The sequence below is a fragment of the Ambystoma mexicanum genome, chromosome 1p, assembly GCF_040938575.1.
Source record: "Ambystoma mexicanum isolate Mex_15411 chromosome 1p, UKY_AmexF1_1, whole genome shotgun sequence".
In the NCBI taxonomy this organism is placed as follows: domain Eukaryota; kingdom Metazoa; phylum Chordata; class Amphibia; order Caudata; family Ambystomatidae; genus Ambystoma; species Ambystoma mexicanum.
In genome coordinates this window covers 275,153,300-275,170,073 of record NC_090921.1, presented here as the reverse complement: position 1 = coordinate 275,170,073, position 16,774 = coordinate 275,153,300, and the positions used below count along the sequence as shown (strand labels likewise).

The 16,774-nt window shown below is 46.1% G+C and overlaps 1 protein-coding gene across 2 annotated transcripts in view; it reads right to left on the bottom strand.

Annotated features, from left to right (window-relative positions):
- THOP1 (thimet oligopeptidase 1) overlaps positions 1-16,774 on the bottom strand; it is a 295,527-nt gene that overhangs the window by 220,226 nt on the left and 58,527 nt on the right. For both annotated transcript variants that reach the window (XM_069646651.1, XM_069646654.1), the window contains exon 2: positions 7,681-7,888. In XM_069646651.1, the coding sequence (XP_069502752.1) occupies positions 7,681-7,876 (196 nt within the window). In that variant the 5' untranslated portion in view covers positions 7,877-7,888. The remainder of the gene's footprint in view (positions 1-7,680; positions 7,889-16,774) is intronic.

Genomic DNA, 16,774 nt, shown 5'->3' with positions numbered 1-16,774 from the left:
TGTCGATCCGTCTGCAGTCAGTATTGTGCATACAACGTTGTATTGGTGTGCTGGTATGAGGCTGTGTATTCCCTCACGGATTGTTGGTCTGTTTCTTATTCCTAGGGGACGACCATAGGAACGGCTGAAGTAAGGGCATAACCGATGGTATTGTTGCAGATCGACCAAGAGCATTGCTATTTGCTGTTCTGTGGTTGGATCAGAGGTGCACGCCACAGTTCGTGTTGAGCACTTCGTGGGACCACAGTTGATTGTTGGGACTTGTTAAGGTTGATGGATCACCAAAGAAACAAGAGGAGACCAGGCAGGAAGTGACATGGGGATGTTGCTGGGTCAGTAATGGTCACCTATTTTTCAGGATGCAAAAAACTACAGGAACACACTGGATGTGTGGCCTCTGTCTCTAATAGAATCATGACTCCCTGCGCTGTAAGCATGGGTAATCTTCATTGAGATGTCCAGTCCCTAACACATGTGTTAGTACAAGGACCACATTTGTAGAAACCGTAACATTTGTGATTCTTCCTCTTTTCCTTCGTCTTATTTTAAAACATTTGTACGATTAAAATGCTCACTTGAATGATGGTTGTAGCCTTGATAAAGCCCAAAGAAGGCGAAACACGTGTCGGCATACAGCACATGCCATTGTACCAGATTAATGTATTAAACAATTTGAAAAAAGTATACACTAAAGGAGTTCATATGTTGAATATGGAATACTTTGGATACTCAAACACTATAGAATGCAAAATCTCTCAAAACCTGTGTTTTCAGGAATCACGCATGTGACTTTGAGAAGTTGCAAAGTTTTATGGTTGAATCAACAGTTGTATTGGTTAACAGATTGCTGCCTTTTGTTTGTGGTGTGTTCTAGAGTGCGAGCGATTCTGCCACAATTTACAAATACAGGAAAATATTTGGTAATGACAGACCAAATACAAGACTCTTGGTTATACTTCTGGGATTCTGGTGTGTGTGTGTGTGTTACGTCTTGGTTCTCCCTTGCCTCGGTGCTGTGTGAATGAAAACCGTTGGAATGTTCAGGAGTGTCATGTTTGTGTGTGAGAACTCCTGAGTGTTTCCTGGATGTCCGTTGGTGAGCCCGGTGCTTGAGAGAGAGGGTGCCAGTGGATGTCTCTTATGTCTTCCTGTCATGATGCCTACCCCCGGGCATCAGGACCAAGGCCCTCAGCTCCGGGATCAGGCATCCAGACATTTGTTTAAACCTCAGCAGCCCTGGCTAGGGGCTGTCTGGGTTCAGTCCTGGCGCCTTAGGCGCCAGGCTCATCATAGAAATCAGTCCTGGCGCCATAGGCGCCAGGCTCATAGACTTTACTTACCTGATGCAGACCATGCTGCAAAAGAGCCCAAGCCTACATGAGGCCTGAATTGGACTATTTTGTTACAGGGACTATTTTTTACTCGGGCGTGGCTCTAGGGAACTTCTTACCTGGAACTACTTTGGAGGCTTTTTGAACTACACCCGAACAGCAGCACATGCTTTGCGTTATTCTGCATCCAGCAGCGCGACGCTCACCGTGCCTGCAGCCAGTATCCAGTCTTCTGCCACGCCTGCATGCCTGCAGCCAGCATCCAGTCTTCTGCCACGCCCGCCTCGAATCCGGAGCTCCTAGAATAAAGAAGAAGAAAAGGACAAGGTTAGAAAACTGACTTATTTCAAATTCCTCACCTAATTCCAGAACCATTTCATCTCTGGACCTGGAAAGTACATCAGTCCTGCACGTTTCGCTTCGCCAGCTCCAGCACGGCGCCATACTCACCAGTTCTCACAGCATCTTTCGATCCGGCACTGTCTCCATCATTTCCTCGCCATAATCCGTCACCTAGGAGACACAAGAAAAAACAAGGTGAGCCAAGGGAATCAACAAATACAACCTCCTACCACCATAGACTTACCACTGGCGGTATTATTCCATAACTCTCCACATTTTCATATGCCGCATCTGTAAAGAGGGAGGGAAAACAACACGTTAACGCATGCAATAGTTACCGGACAGCGTTGGGTAACACAGACTCTTACCTGAACGCCAGCAGCAGCTACGAGACCTTCTTCTCACAAACTCAGTTGCAACTTAAGGAAGGAAGGGGACAAGAGTGAACATCGGGCACATTGAACTCTTTGAAATTGATACTTACCAATCCCGCCAGGGACTTCAGAGTCAATACTTACCGGAACTCTCCCAACGCCTTCAAACCAGTGAAGTAACCGTTATCTACGCGCCCCTGCAAGACACGCAGGATGGAGAGCTCATCTTTTACGAACATAAGGTGAGGTTACTAAGGGGATATTGGAGGTGATTAGTGGGGGAGAGCGAGAACAGTTGGGAGGCCATCACTAAAACCCACAGGTGGTTAATCCCCATCTCCACTTGCAGGAAAATACTTCTTCAGGTCCAGCAGACAAGACTAGGCGGGCCAGTAGTCATCTCTGCACTACGCATCACGTTGAAGGAGACCGCAGCTGTCCGGGTCCGATCGACACCCCTGTGGGGTCCAGGTGAGCGTAACACTTCCCTTATACTTACCTATTAACTTACCTTATACGTGATCTTGTCAACTTGGAATTCAGTAAATGAGTTTCCGTTTCCCTGCCTGGTGTCTCAGTGCTTTTTCACCGGATTCATATCTTTACATTGGCGATAATCTGGCTTCGGCAGGGGGTAGGGAGTTGCGGAGGAGGGAGCGAAGAGCCAGAAACCTGCAGCAGCGGTCAAGGGGAGTTGCACCCAGATGAAGAAAGGTAAGACTAAGACTATGAGAGGAGCATCCTCTGGCCCCCCGCCCCATCAAGGTGAGCTGACCCCCTGATTGTTGTTGGAGCGACAGCGGCAGGACTGGCTGATAAGGGGCAGCTTGGGGCACGACTGTGTCTGCAAGGGGCAGGTGGTCTGTAAATGGCCCTGTGGGGATAGTGTGGGCCGTTTTGTGTTGGCAGGACATAGGAGGCAGCTACTACAGCCTGAGCGAGACTCAAACAAAGCTTTGAAAAGCCTGGGAGAGATGCAAAGAGACAGCTTAAACCGCCTGGGAGAGATGTGCCTAGGGCCTTTGGGACCGTGTGTCTGCAGGAAAGATTGCAGGAGTGTCTTGCTTAGCAATTCCTGAATGGGCGACGAGAACTGAGGGGTCCTTACCGGAGCAAGTTACTGAGCAATGCAGTATGGCACAGCAGAGAGTGGTGCAGTCTAAGGAAGCCTTGCATGTCGCTGGATGAGAGCTGGCACCTTTGGGCAGAGGTCCGTTGATGTCAGGAGTACTGCTGGTGCAGGGAGCTCTGCTATACTCTGATCCTCCCCATACTGGTGATGTCACAGTGTGTCCGTGTGGGGATGGCAATGGGCCGGCCAACGTTTCATGGCAATGGAGCTGCTCGGTCAGCAGCAGCGGTTCGTTTCCGAGGAAGCGTTTCGATGGAGGCCTAGAGAAAAGTACCTTGCTTTTGGAGATCCTGGAGTTAGACACCTGGTACCCTTGAAGGGGTGGTCCTCTTCTTCCAATTGTGCCATGGTGTGGGTACCTGGTGCCCTGTGTTTGGCATGTATAGTTTTGGTTAGTGCTGTTGGCAGTGTTGTGGTTGACTCAGAACTTGAAGTAATCACTTGTTCTCAGTTCCACACCTATAGGGTGGCCCTCTAGGCATCCTCCACCCTGCGTGCAAGCTTTGTTCGGCTTCCATCATTTCACTATTGATACATCATGTCTGATCAACTGACACTTTCACAAGTACAGGTTAGGTTACTAACCAACCGGGTTTTACTAAACTGATCATTTTTTTTATTATCTTTTACTAACATCTACATACCCCGAGTCAGTTCTACAGGTCATTAAACTGTATTTTTACCATAAGTAGACTGGTTTGGCGCATGCTTGAGCTATTTAGGTCACTTTTTACTGCTAAATCAATCCACACATTGCACAGTTCACGCAGTGTGTGACTTTTGTGGGAGATTATTCCAATTCCCCAACTATATCCTTTTACAGTTGCATACTAGAATTGGTAGATATTTCTTTGCCATTTCCCATCACTATTAGATAAGCGGCACAACAGTGCTTCCTAGCATTAGGGGGCACACAGGCAGTGGTAGCTATAACTCATCTCTGTCCTTCTGTCTCCTTTGTATGCACTATGCACTACTATTAGGGTCTCTCCCCTCTTATGTTGCTAATGTCCATTCACTTTGGGATATTGTTTAAAATTTCTGTGCTATAAAGTGGCCTAGGAGTGTACTGTCCTTTCAGTGCACCGTAGTTGTTGGTGGTATGTTGAGAGATGGCTGTGACTTGAGACGTTATGGACCTCATGGCGAGTTGTGGTGTTGGGGCTGGTTCCCCTAGACTGACCATCCTGCTTTGGGCCCGTAAGCATTGACCGTTAGTTATGTTTCGACGGTTTGGCCTGTACATGTTGCAGGACGTTGACGGGATGAGGCTTTGTGGGCGTTGCAACAATAGAACACAAGGAGGTTGAGGGAAAGAGATGAGTCACAAGCAGACCCTCACATAAAGGGCGGAACCCTTGTCAAACAACAAAAAGGCTTGCAACTCCAAAGTTGACAGCCGTTTTAGCAAAACAGGAGAAAGATAACCTTTGTCCTCAAACCATGGGGATCATATCAAAGATAGAAGACAACAGAGTTGATGAATTTAAAACATTTGCATATTTTAAATTAATATTCAAACACAAGTGCACTACATAAATTTGATGCATAAACAATTTGATTACCCGCTCGTGGGACTAATCAAAAGAAAGGGGAAGATTAGTAAAAAGATTGAAAACAAACATTGTAGAAAACATCACTGTATAGAAGCAATGCAGCGTAATTCCACAAATGTGTCCCAGCATTGGGGGCCTAGATGGTTCAGTGGCCTATACAATGTAATCATACAGCATCAGCTTTTAGTTGATTAATATCCCACACATCGTCATTCGTACCACTCACACACACTCATGAAATATTGTTCATTCATTCACACAAAATACATTTCAACAATGGTTGCACCCTGTTTCTAGGCTGAATGGAGAGAGAGAGAGAGAGAGAGAGAGAGAGAGAGGTTTGTGGGGGTGGAGGGGATTTGCTTTAGGTGTTGGTTGGAGTTTTCAGACTTTTGGTCGCTGCATCAGATGGTCCTCCCTTTCTGTTCTGTTTCATACCTTTTTCCTCAGTCTGTGTTAGGAATGCTTGTGCAATGTTTGTGTGCGAGAGCCCCTGAGTGTTCCCTGGGTGTCAGTTGGTGAGCCGAGTGCTTGAGAGAGAGAGGGTCGGTGGATGTCTATGTCTTCCCTTATACTGTATGCAACCTTGGCAACTGGACTTCAGTAAAAGAGTTGCACTTCCCTACCTGGTGCCTCGGAGTCCCTTTTCACCAGAAACACATCTTTGCATGTGTCCAAGAAAAGCAACAAAATATTGAGCAATTTGGTGAAGAACATTTTCCATTATAACCTCAGCACTCATATTTCAATGTAGGCGTTGTACTGATGAAAAGCCCTGGTAGTTATTGTAATACAATATACTTTGTTCAACTGAAACGCTCCTGCCATGGGAATTACCCTGCTAGTCCTGGGAGTGAAAGGGAAAAGAAATGGCAGAGCGTGACCAGAAGCAGGGGACATCTGAATGTTCACTTCACTCCAATCCACCCATACCACGCACACACTACACTGACACCTGAGCAGTCTCCAACGGTGGCTGCGCAAACACCCTGCAGTGAAGGTGTTCGGGGGCCGGGCACCAGCCGCTGCATACTAATCCAGGCTGGTCCGGGTGGTCAGCACTTCGCTGCGTTAGTTGGAGAGAATGCTTACTCAGGCTTTCCAGAATCCAGGAAAAAAAGGAAGAACGTTCTCCTGCGGGACCTGCCAGCACCATGGGTCATAAATGCGAGGTTTTCTGAGGTTAGGCCACACACTGCACGAGTTCTAAAACGCCCGGCATCCTGCAGTCCCCAACAGGAACCGAAACCTATGCAAAAGTTCATTATTGAAACATTTGTAATTTCAGAAAGCTTTAAAAATCTCCTTTTTAGTCACTTATTTCCGAACAATGCTTTTGTTTTGCTGTACTGTTCTAGACAGCTTGTAATGGTTCTGCAGGCATGCCTGGTCCCATAAAATGTGTTCGACATACACAACACGTGTTACAGGTTGGCAGATTCAGTATGCACTCCTTCACATTAGAGCGCTGACTTTCGGACCCTGCAGTCTCACGGGTCAGACAGGGTTCCACAGTCATCAGTCAGATTTCTGACCAAGAGTCCAACAGTCTGAAGAACATGACCCGCTGCTATTCAACGAAGCACGATTCTGGTACATGGCTGGGGTAACTTCAATGCTATAACAGTCTCACTCAGTTCTCACACCAATAGCTGTATAATGGAGGGGACTGACCACTAACCTGAAAAGTGCTCACTTTGTGGCATTAAGTTATCACACCAATATATGTATGGTGGAGGGAACTGACCACTGAACTGAAAAGTGCTCACATTGTGGCATTAAGTTCTCACACCAATAAATAGCTGTATGAGGAGGAGACCGACAATGAATTGAAAAGTGCTCTCATTGTGCCATTAATAGTGGAATGTGTATGACCAGAGCTCTGCCGGAGACAAACCATTAGAAGTAAGTCCAAGAAAAACGATGTATGCCCCAACAAGCAACAACTGCATCCGCATTTCAAGGAACAGAGATTGCGCCACTTCCAAGCGAAACGTCTGCGGACTAGAGCGCGTGAGCAGTCATGTGCAGGTGATTGAACACGTTTGGCACGCTGTATAGATTTTTCTTGGGTATACAAACGCTGGCGATTTTTTTTGTTAGGTGCCACCCCCTTTTCACCAAATATAATGAGTATATAGTCACATTCTCCGCCCAAAAAATCCCACGAAAAATGTGGTGAAACGGCCGCAATGATGGGAAGGGGGGACCGAGGGTGGGGGGCGGGGGGATAAAAGTTCAGCAAGTCTGCAGAATATGGGATGGGGGCATAGCACGTTTCTTGGAAAAATGGCATTCACACAAAAGAGACAGGGCCAGTGAGGGGAAGAATGGAGACGCATGAACACAAAAACCTGACAGATGTAAATATCAAACTGGAAAGGGACACCGACATTTGAAAAGCAGCTGGAGTTCGAGACAATCAAACAAACCCCAATATATGTCAAGCAGTCTGTGAGCTACCATACACCCCTATAAACAGTAACCCACAAAACGGCAGCAGGAAACAAGCACCTGTGTGGAAAGAAAACGGGTTCAGCAAGTTTCCATATGATGGACCTACCCAACCTGAAGAGCATGAAAACCGCGTGTATTCAGACACGTGTGCTCTAGTTCACGTAATCACCCTTTTCCGTGCAGAACACTACTGGTGAAAACGCGGTACTGAAAACTACGCGCCGGAAAGCCCATGCGAAGGAAATAAAGTGCCAAACTTTTATTTTAACCCAAGGAACAGATACCAACCCCTTGAAAAAAGCAAACCCCAAACAGGAAAAGCAGTAGCCATTCAACACCATACATCAGTAAGAGCCACTATTGCAGATTCAGCGAGTGCGACCCCTTTCAAAACAACCCCAGTCGAGCACAGGACGTGATGGGCGGCGCCCTGACACCCATTGCACCCTTCACCTGCCAAACAAGAGTCCACGCGTTTAGAGTTCTACCTGTGTACTCCACCTCCACGTCCGCCAGCACCTTCAGGGTGTTCCCCAAATTAACAGAGTCAAGGTCCTGCGATCCGACCGTGTCATAGACACGTTTCGTTTTATCCATAAGATCAGAGGTCAGGGTCATGATCTGTTCAGCGGTCAAGTCCCACCTCAGCCGGCTTGCCTCGTAGTTTGGGGCCTGGCCTTCCATGCTTTCTTTCCCCTGTGAAGGAATAACACAAAAATAAAATAAGGGGGCAAGTTTACAAATACACTCGAGATAAAACAAAAGCCATGCCTGCATTGCTCCCTCTAGTACTGCGCTTCATCTTCATAGGACTTTGTATTGAGGAAGTCTTACCTCCCAGAAAAAGCTTCACAAAATCTTTTTTTTATACTACGCGCCCCTCTATCTTGACATACACCCTTCCATGGATCACCATAGAAACTCGAGGTGTGGTATAAAGTCATGCAAATGGCAATGTGAGAAACCTCGGAGGATGTAATGACCTGGGATGCTTTAGTTCAAGCACTGTTCAGCTCGCCAGACAAACCTCCCTGAACCTCTGCAGATGCTAACTGCATGACGGGGTAGATTCAAAGGTGTTGAATGAGAAACTATGGACGTTAGAGGAGTAGAACTACGAACAGATAGAAGTAAAATCTCTGCAGATGTATGCAGAAAATAAGCCGTGATTAAAATGTACCGTTTAGTTGGGGTTAGGGTGGGATTCTCGGAAGTGGGTGGGTTGGGAGGGGGCTTTGAATATATAATCTGTTGTAATGATGCAAAGGTTGTATAATATGATGCCTGAGAAAACTAAAACACACAAATTAAAAAGAAAAATAATTTAAAAAAAGAAACTCGATGTCCAATGCCAGACATCCAGAGGGAAGGCAGACACAGGTTGTGAGGACTCGAATGACGAAAGGAAAGATTAAAGCACACGGACTGTACATAAGCATATTTTCTCTGAAGGACTAAAAGGTAGCTGACCACACCCACTTTATTAGCATGAAATGGAAAACACAGACAATTCTATGGCAAGACAGGAGGCTCATATTATGCATTACAATCTTTACTCTGAAACAACAGCAGCAAAGAAAAAAACTTTTACAAACAAAAAAGTTGTAAAGAACAGAACTAAATAGAGTTCAATGTCAATGTAGGGGAGCTCCCCAATCCATCATGGAGGACAGGTCATGCCCTGCAGGCGACCAATGAGCAGGGACCCTTCCTTATATAAATCCGTTACTCTAATCCCAATTCCTCTTTCTTTGCTGCTGACACCACAGAGCTAAGTCACCCCTTTCAGTTGTGTCTCGCATTGTTTGTCAGTAGAAGGCTTTATTAGTTTAAATATGGTATATATTGTAAATATGTGTTAATTACCTTTATTATAAAGGAATTGGTATGTTGATACATTGTATCTGGATAGCCGCGTGCGGCCGTTGGTTTCATTTTGGGTGTCTTTCAGAATGTTAGCAAGAGATTATGTATTACGTTTATACCTCACGTTTCAGCTAAAGCAGTGGTGCAATGGTTGAACTTAGTCCGTGAGGACGTGAGTTCAAGAGAGCTATCTAATTTATTTCTTCTTTAAAAAAATCTCTCGGCCTTGTAAACTCAGGTGTTTCTAAGCTTGTAAAATGTATTCGTGGCATTTGAACTCGCACGCGTCGTTCGAGCAGAAGCCCGGCTTCTCTCACAGCGCGCGCGAGCAGTGTTGTTTACACTGTTCCCTCTTTAGTTTCGCCTGTGAATTCCAGGCGTAATGGTTTAGTGGGCGCGACGCCCTTAAGGTGCACGCGGCTCTGGTTTGAATTTGTGCCCCTTGAGAGATTTATGGTCGCCTGGGGATTCCAGGTGCTGCAGGCTTTGGGTTTGACCTGCCCCTGTGGCTTATGTTAGTAACAAAAGCCTCTGTTTCAGTTCTGAGGCAAGTTAGCCCAAGGATAGAGCTGCAGGTCTCCCATGCAGGAAGACCCGGGTTCGCGGCCGGCCAAATAAAGCGCATGTTTATTTGTGTATTTTTATGTGTTTTAGAATATATATTTTAAGATTAGATATTTTAATTATTATTTTTTAAATAATTATATTTTACAATGGAGGTATTTTATTGTCACCTTTTTCGCTCAGTTGAGCATGGATTTCCTACTGGGCATTTGGTTGGTTCATAACTTCTTCAGAAAGATTATAGCACAAACATTTTAATATTAAAAATGTGGTTTTGTCCAATGTTTGTAATTTCGTATCCCTGGTGACACAATACATTTCCTTACCTTTAGAAGAATGTATACTGTTAGACTGTGTATTTTTTAGGTCAAAGTCTGACCAACCAGCGCAAGGGCCCGATGTACTGCCAGTCTGCGGTTTTTATTTTCTTTGTTTATTTATTTATTTACTTATTTCTTAAGTTAGGTGATTTGCCTTCACTGTAGCTGCCGTAACCTGTTCGGTTTCAGGTACAGCCTGATTCTATTGCGAGGTTACCCCTCGTGTACTGCCGATTATCACGCCCTGCTCGGGCGAGCAGTTGAAGGTGCACTTGCTCAGTGTATGCTACCTTAAACTTGACAGTTTTCTTTTGTTTGGGTGCTGCTGTGGCAGATGTCATTATCTTCCCTGGAAAGGTGCAGTCACCTGCTCGGTGGCAAGGTTGCCTGGGTTTTCTGCGAGGGGTCCCTCGTATACTGCTGGGTCCACACCCTGCTGGGGTGAGCAGTTTGAGGTACACTTGCTCAGTGTTTCCTCCCTTAAAGTCGGCAACTTGGGTGGTTACCCTAACTGGTGTGCACCATAACCTGCTCGGTTTCAGGTTCTGCCCGAGTTCTAATGCGAGGTTACCCCCTCGTGTACTGCTGATTATCACGCCCTGCTCGGGCGAGCAGTTGGAGGTACACTTGCTCAGTGTATTCCTCCCTTAAGGTCTGCAGCTTTATTTAGGTGCTGCATATGGCAGATGGCATTGTTTTTCCTGTAAACATGCCGTACCCTGCTTGGTTTCAGGCTTTGCCTGGATTCTATTGCGAGGTACCCACTCGTGTACTGCTGGTTGCCACGCCCTGCTGGGGTGAGCAGTTGAGGTACACTTGCTCAGTGTACGCTTTTTGATAAACAAAATGTTTAAGTGTTGACTGAAACACATTTGCGTTTTTCAGAATTGTCAGTGGCCCAGATAGCTCAGTGAGTATCAGCTTATATAAGGGTTCGGACCCCTGTGAGGGCGTAACCCCTCTTCTTGGGATATATTTTATATTTTATATATTATATTCTTTATTTATTAAGTACTTTAAAGAAAAGAGTGTGTGGATGTGGTTGTAAACAGACCCATATGGGGGGTTGTACCTTCCTCTCTAACCATCTCTCTGATGTTATCCTTTGTCTTTTAGTTAAAAATTCTGTCGCCCTTTACCCCTTTACCTTAGTTAGTTTCAGGACAACTCAGTCCTTTCCTTAGGTTTTGATTCCCAACCTCAATTGCTCCACCCAATACCCGTGCTGATTAAGCTACAGTATTCTTCTCTCAACATGAGGAAGAAAAAAGATGATGCGTTATGCCTCTATTGAGGTCTGCAGGGCTTAAGGCTCTCTTTAGTGGGGTCGTGTTTTTCTCCCCTACTTTTGTCCCATTGGACATTCATTATTCTATTGGTTTTGGTGGAGACAGGGTCAGCTCGAGGGTAACTGTTCAGTTTGTTGCATGACAAGTTAAGCAACCATGTTTTACTTGGATGGAGTGTTGGAAACACTTGATGGTATCAGATAGACAAGTTGCCAAATAAACTTTATGGCGCCTGCCCCATGGTTTTCTTCCCAAAGCTTGGCCTATGGTTCAGCTAACCATCTAACAGTGTGTTGCAACTTCTCCTCTGCGCGAGGAGTACGAGCAGGCTTCTGTACCCTCATGAGCGTTGCCTAACCTCTTTATATATATATATTTTCTATAGTGCAGCAAATAGAGTGCTGTTTTCATATCCGTGATGACCCTGCTGATACAGGTTCCTAATTTTGGAAAGGTCTACATCAGTCTTTTATCCTGCTGAGATCGATAAGTGAACACCTCACACCACACAACGTTCGTAGTAGTGATAAGCACCACTCGTATACCTGAGGGTTCGTAGTACTGTATAAGTACTGTTTTTCTATGGACAATGTGCTTAGTTTTTCCTTCCCCCCCCCCCCGATTCCCTTAGTGGCCAGTCAGCCTCACATGAATACAGTGACTCAGACCTCAGGGTTTGAGGAGACAGTGGTCCCAGATTTCTTTCTCAACCTTACATTTACGGGGCATTGATAATTATCCAGAGTCCTTTCCCCCTCATTCCCCTTCCCGCCATCCTTTGGGGAGATTGCATCATAATATTACACCTCTGGGAGTAACACCCGATGGTTTCCGTTTTTTCCTTTTTACAGGAGTTCTGGCGCGTGACCAGTGCAGACTCGCACTGAGCATTTCCCTCCCGTCAGTTACTGTCCTTTGGGCTAATTTCTGGTATTTCAATAAGTTAAGCGGAACCTGTCCACGGCCAGGGGATTGGTTAGAGGTGCTAGTGTGTATTTATTTCTCTTAAGGGTGTAAAGCGGGGCTTTAGTATGGTCCTCATGGTAGCTTTCTTCTGGATTGCAAGGTTTTTCCCTTGGATAAGTGGGGGAGGTTTCATCTCTTTTGGAAGGGCTCAATGTCCCTTGGTGAGATAGAGGGGTCTGGGAGTGATACTATCCCCCATCCACGTTATTATGATCCTCTATCACGATGCGTTCTAGCGTCTATACATTAACTATCAGAAGGTGTCTGCCGCTACGATTCCCAGAGGGCTGGGATATATATTTAGTTAACGACTTGATTCTCATAGTCACTTGCATGGCAGGTGGACCTTTGGGTTTTCACAAGAGTTGTTTTTGTAGTAAGGTGCCAGCTCAGGGTGCTGTGAGCTTCAAGGATCTGCAATCTGGCTGAAATATAGGTTGGACCTCTTCTGGTGTGCAACTTCAGTTTAACTGTTTAGTGATCAGTTCTTTGCAGTTTAGAGTCTTGCTAAGACTTTGGAATTTTGGTGTCCTCCTTCGGTTAGTTTTTATCACCAGGGAGAAGGGAACAAGGTTCAAGCAATGGGCATATCTACAAGGGGGTTTAGATATCGCTATAATGGTGGCGATTGGATGTCGGATACATTTTTTCTCCTTGCCCAGTTTGGCCTCTTAAAGATCAGGTTTGTAAATATCTGCCTTTTGTCATGGTAGCAGAGTCCTTCTTTAAGAGTTCGGGAGGTCTGAAGGTCTCCGTGTTGGCGGTTTGACGGGTTTAGCTTCTCAGGCGGGGCCCCTCTCTTCCATTCCGTTTCTGCCTCCAGAAGACATCCCTCCTTGGTATACACATATGTCTGAAGACAATTGTGAGTTAATTCTATTGCTTTTCTGCTCTGCTCAGGATGGGTTGTCCTATTACAAATTTATAAAAATGACTTTTTACTCCCATTTTACCTTTTGAAGATTTGTCTTTCCCTCTGGGTTCCCCGGTGTAATTCTGTGACATGCCCTGTTTCTAATGCAATATCTTCCTTTAATGCATGGGATGGAACCTACAGGACTTTCACCCCTATGGGGTACTTTACTTTATCTCCAGGAGAGCCAGGTGCTATTTTCTTTGGTTTGCTTTCTAGGTTCCCAAAGATGGTATGAATTTAAGTGTTTAAATGTTTGATTAGACAACAGAGGTGTTTATTTCAGATGAGTTTTGTCCTAACCTATTAGTATAGGAGAACTTTGTTCAATATTTTCCCCTCTTTTAACCAGTTGGTTTTGGTGGCCTGTAAGGAACGTTGGAATTGGCATATTACCTGTTTTCTTGCAGTGGATTTGACTATGCCTTATAAGACAGTTTTCAGGCAACCTAGTCTTGGGCAATTCTCTTGCGGTCAGCTGATTACTTAATGAAAGCATTTTAAATGTTTCCTTCCCTTTTATTTTATTTATTATTTATTATATTAGCTCTATTGTATGGATCATGTTGTACTAATGAGATGCAAGGGCTTTGAACTTGCATAATATGAGCCTCCTGTCTTGCCATAGAATGACTAATCCCCCACACTAACGTGAGATGGGGGTTTAGATTCTATTAAAGACAAGGAGGCGATTATTATCCCTCCCTCCCACCCTGGATATGATATGATATAATATGTCAATTGTGATGCGCATGTACACAGGTGGTTAAAGTGAGAACATTCTTTGGTTTGTTGTTCTTCCCAAACACCCACCCTTCTTGCTTGTTGTTCTTACAGCTACAAGTTGAGGTTCTGATCAGGAGTGTGGCTCGCAGTTACAAGTTATGGAGTGCGTGGTACAAGAGCTTCGCTGGAATTTCCTTAATCATTTATCGTCTGATCTGTGCAGTGGACGTCTGGTTCAAGACAGCTATAGAAAGAGGAATTGGGATTAGAGTAACAGACTTATATAAGGAAGGGTCCCTGCTCATTGGTCGCCTGCAGGGCATGACCTGTCCTCCATGATGGATTGGGGAGCTCCCCTACATTGACATTGAACTCTATTTAGTTCTGTTCTTTACAACTTTTTGTTTGTAAAAGTTTTTTTCTTTGCTGCTGTGGTTTCAGAGTAAAGATTGTAATGCATAATAATCGCCTCCTTGTCTTTAATAGAATCTAAACCCCCATCTCACGTTAGTGTGGGGGATTAGTCATTGTGATTAATGACTTATACCGGTTATCAGGGTATGTTAAGTAGCCAAAAAAACATTAGGGCTCTGTTGCCTCAATTGAACATCCACCGAGATGCATGCCCAGGAGTGTACATGGAGTTAACAGTGGAGAGCCGATTCCAAGATGGCGGCCGACAAAGACGAAAGTGCGTAGTCCAGCTCCGTCCTCACCGGACCACAAAGGAAGCAGAGAATGAGCAAATAAACATGGACATATCTTTAAGGGGCCAGGGCATCAGCAACACCGGGACCTCCACCCGTTACACAAACAAGCGGAGCAGCCAGACTGCTTGGGCTTCAGGGAAGAGCGGCACGTGGTGGTGCCGGCCACTGCGGTGTGGGCACTGAGCCCTGTGTCCAAGAGGGGTGTGGGGCGTACCTGGGAGGCATCCCCCTCCAGCATCGATGGTCTATGCTCCTGGCCCATGGCGGGTGCAGACCCTCTTGTGGAGGCGAGGAGCTGAGCTGTGCAGCCTCAGTGGGGGTGCCTGTCGGCACTACAGGAGCCCGGGAGGTGAGAGCAACACGCCTCACAGATAAGTGGAGCAGGGGGGCGTGACGAGCACCATATAGGCCCGGAAGGCGAGAGGCAATCGGGCAGGGTTCCACCAACGTCACAAGCCCAATATAAGACCCCCCGCCCCCCAACCATCCGGTAGGGGCTGCACATGGGAAGAGGCCCTGTCGTGGGCAGCCATACACGACCGACCGGGCCAATTTGACACTGCAAGCAGCCATCACGCCCACGGATCAAGGACAAACCTGAATAAAGGGGAGGGGGAATGCGCCCCAAAGACAAGGGTAGGGCCTACCTGTAAACTGGCTGACCCAGATAGAAGATAAAGGTGGGGGCGGCAACGGGGGAGCCACATATGTCCCCATAGATCTAAGCCCCCGCAGGTGATATAAAGGACACGAGGAGAGGAAACATTATATATCCTACTCCTTTGCCAAATACCTGCTACCAGACAACGGGACAAGACCCAAGCCTGAATAAAGGGAGTATCCACGAGAAAGCAAACAGGCCCCATGTTCAAAAGCAAACTCAAGGCAGTTGCGGCAAGGCAAATACCCCTCCAAAAGCGTCTCAAAACTAGCACTGACAGACAGGACGACCCTTGCTGTAAGACTACACAATTTAATGTACGGACGCCTATTTGAGAAGGAGGGCCTGAGGTGGACCCACTATTGGCTTGATAACTTTGATAAGCGAATCAAAAGAAACGGCATGTTGCAGCAGCACGGTGGGGCCACGGCACAGTGGCTGACCGCTAGGAATCCAAGGGTGGGGGTTAGTATAACCTACAAATGTTCTCTGGGAATGTTGGGGGGTCCAAAGCTATAGACTATGTCCAGACAATCATAGGGACTTTGGCTCTTGCCAGGGATGAGGGAAGATAAGGGTGGAACCATGGGGGAGGTACAGGATTTGTTCGGTGATTGGGGCTTTGATGTTGGGTTGGGGGAAGGGGAAGGGAGGGAACTCCCAAAGAGGAAAATGAAAGGGGTAAGAGGAAAGTGTAGAAGGGGCAAAGAAGGAGGGGGGCGCCCTTTAGCGATGACCATCACCATTCTTACGTATAATGTGCGGGGTATGAACACCCCAATTAAAAAAGAAAATGGAGTCATTTTTAAGAACGGAAAAGCCAGACAAAATGATGCATCAGGAAACCCACATTAGGAAGAGGGACAAAGGGAAATTTAAGATTAGAGGCTACTTTCAGATCCATAAAGCTAACACTATGGATAAGACAGCAGGGGTGCTCATAGTAATGCGCGACAGGTTGAATACACAAGTCCGGGACTCCCAGGCAGACCCAAGAAAAGGTATATTTTTCTTGATGTGAACAAATAATCCCATGTATACACACTAGCTACTGTCTATGCCCCTAATGTTGGTCAAGATGATTTTGTTACGGGGGATGCTGTCGCAACTGGAGGAATTTGCAAAGGGGACATAGTATTGACAGGGGATTTCAACATAGCTTGGGTTCCCCAAGAACATAGGAGCACGCAGGCCTCAACATATACAAGCACCGTCGAAAGCACAGAATCACTATGCTGGCATTGCATGACGTCTGGCGGGAAGTCAAGGGACATGCCAAGGCCTATACTTATTACTCTCGTGCCCACTCCTCTTTATCTAGGATAGACTACATATGGGTTTCCACACGTATACTGGGGAGGGTTAAGGGTTATGGAACCAGCGGTTACCGTCAGATTTATTGCATGATCCTGTTCTAGTCGAATCAATAAGGGCCAAAATAGACACATACTGCAGAGAATGCAACGCCGGACATGGCCCTAGAATCAATCAAAATGGGATGCATTCAAGGCAGTACTGAGAGGTCAGTGGATAGCTCTAAAAGCTACTAGGGAGAAGCAAAAAAGGC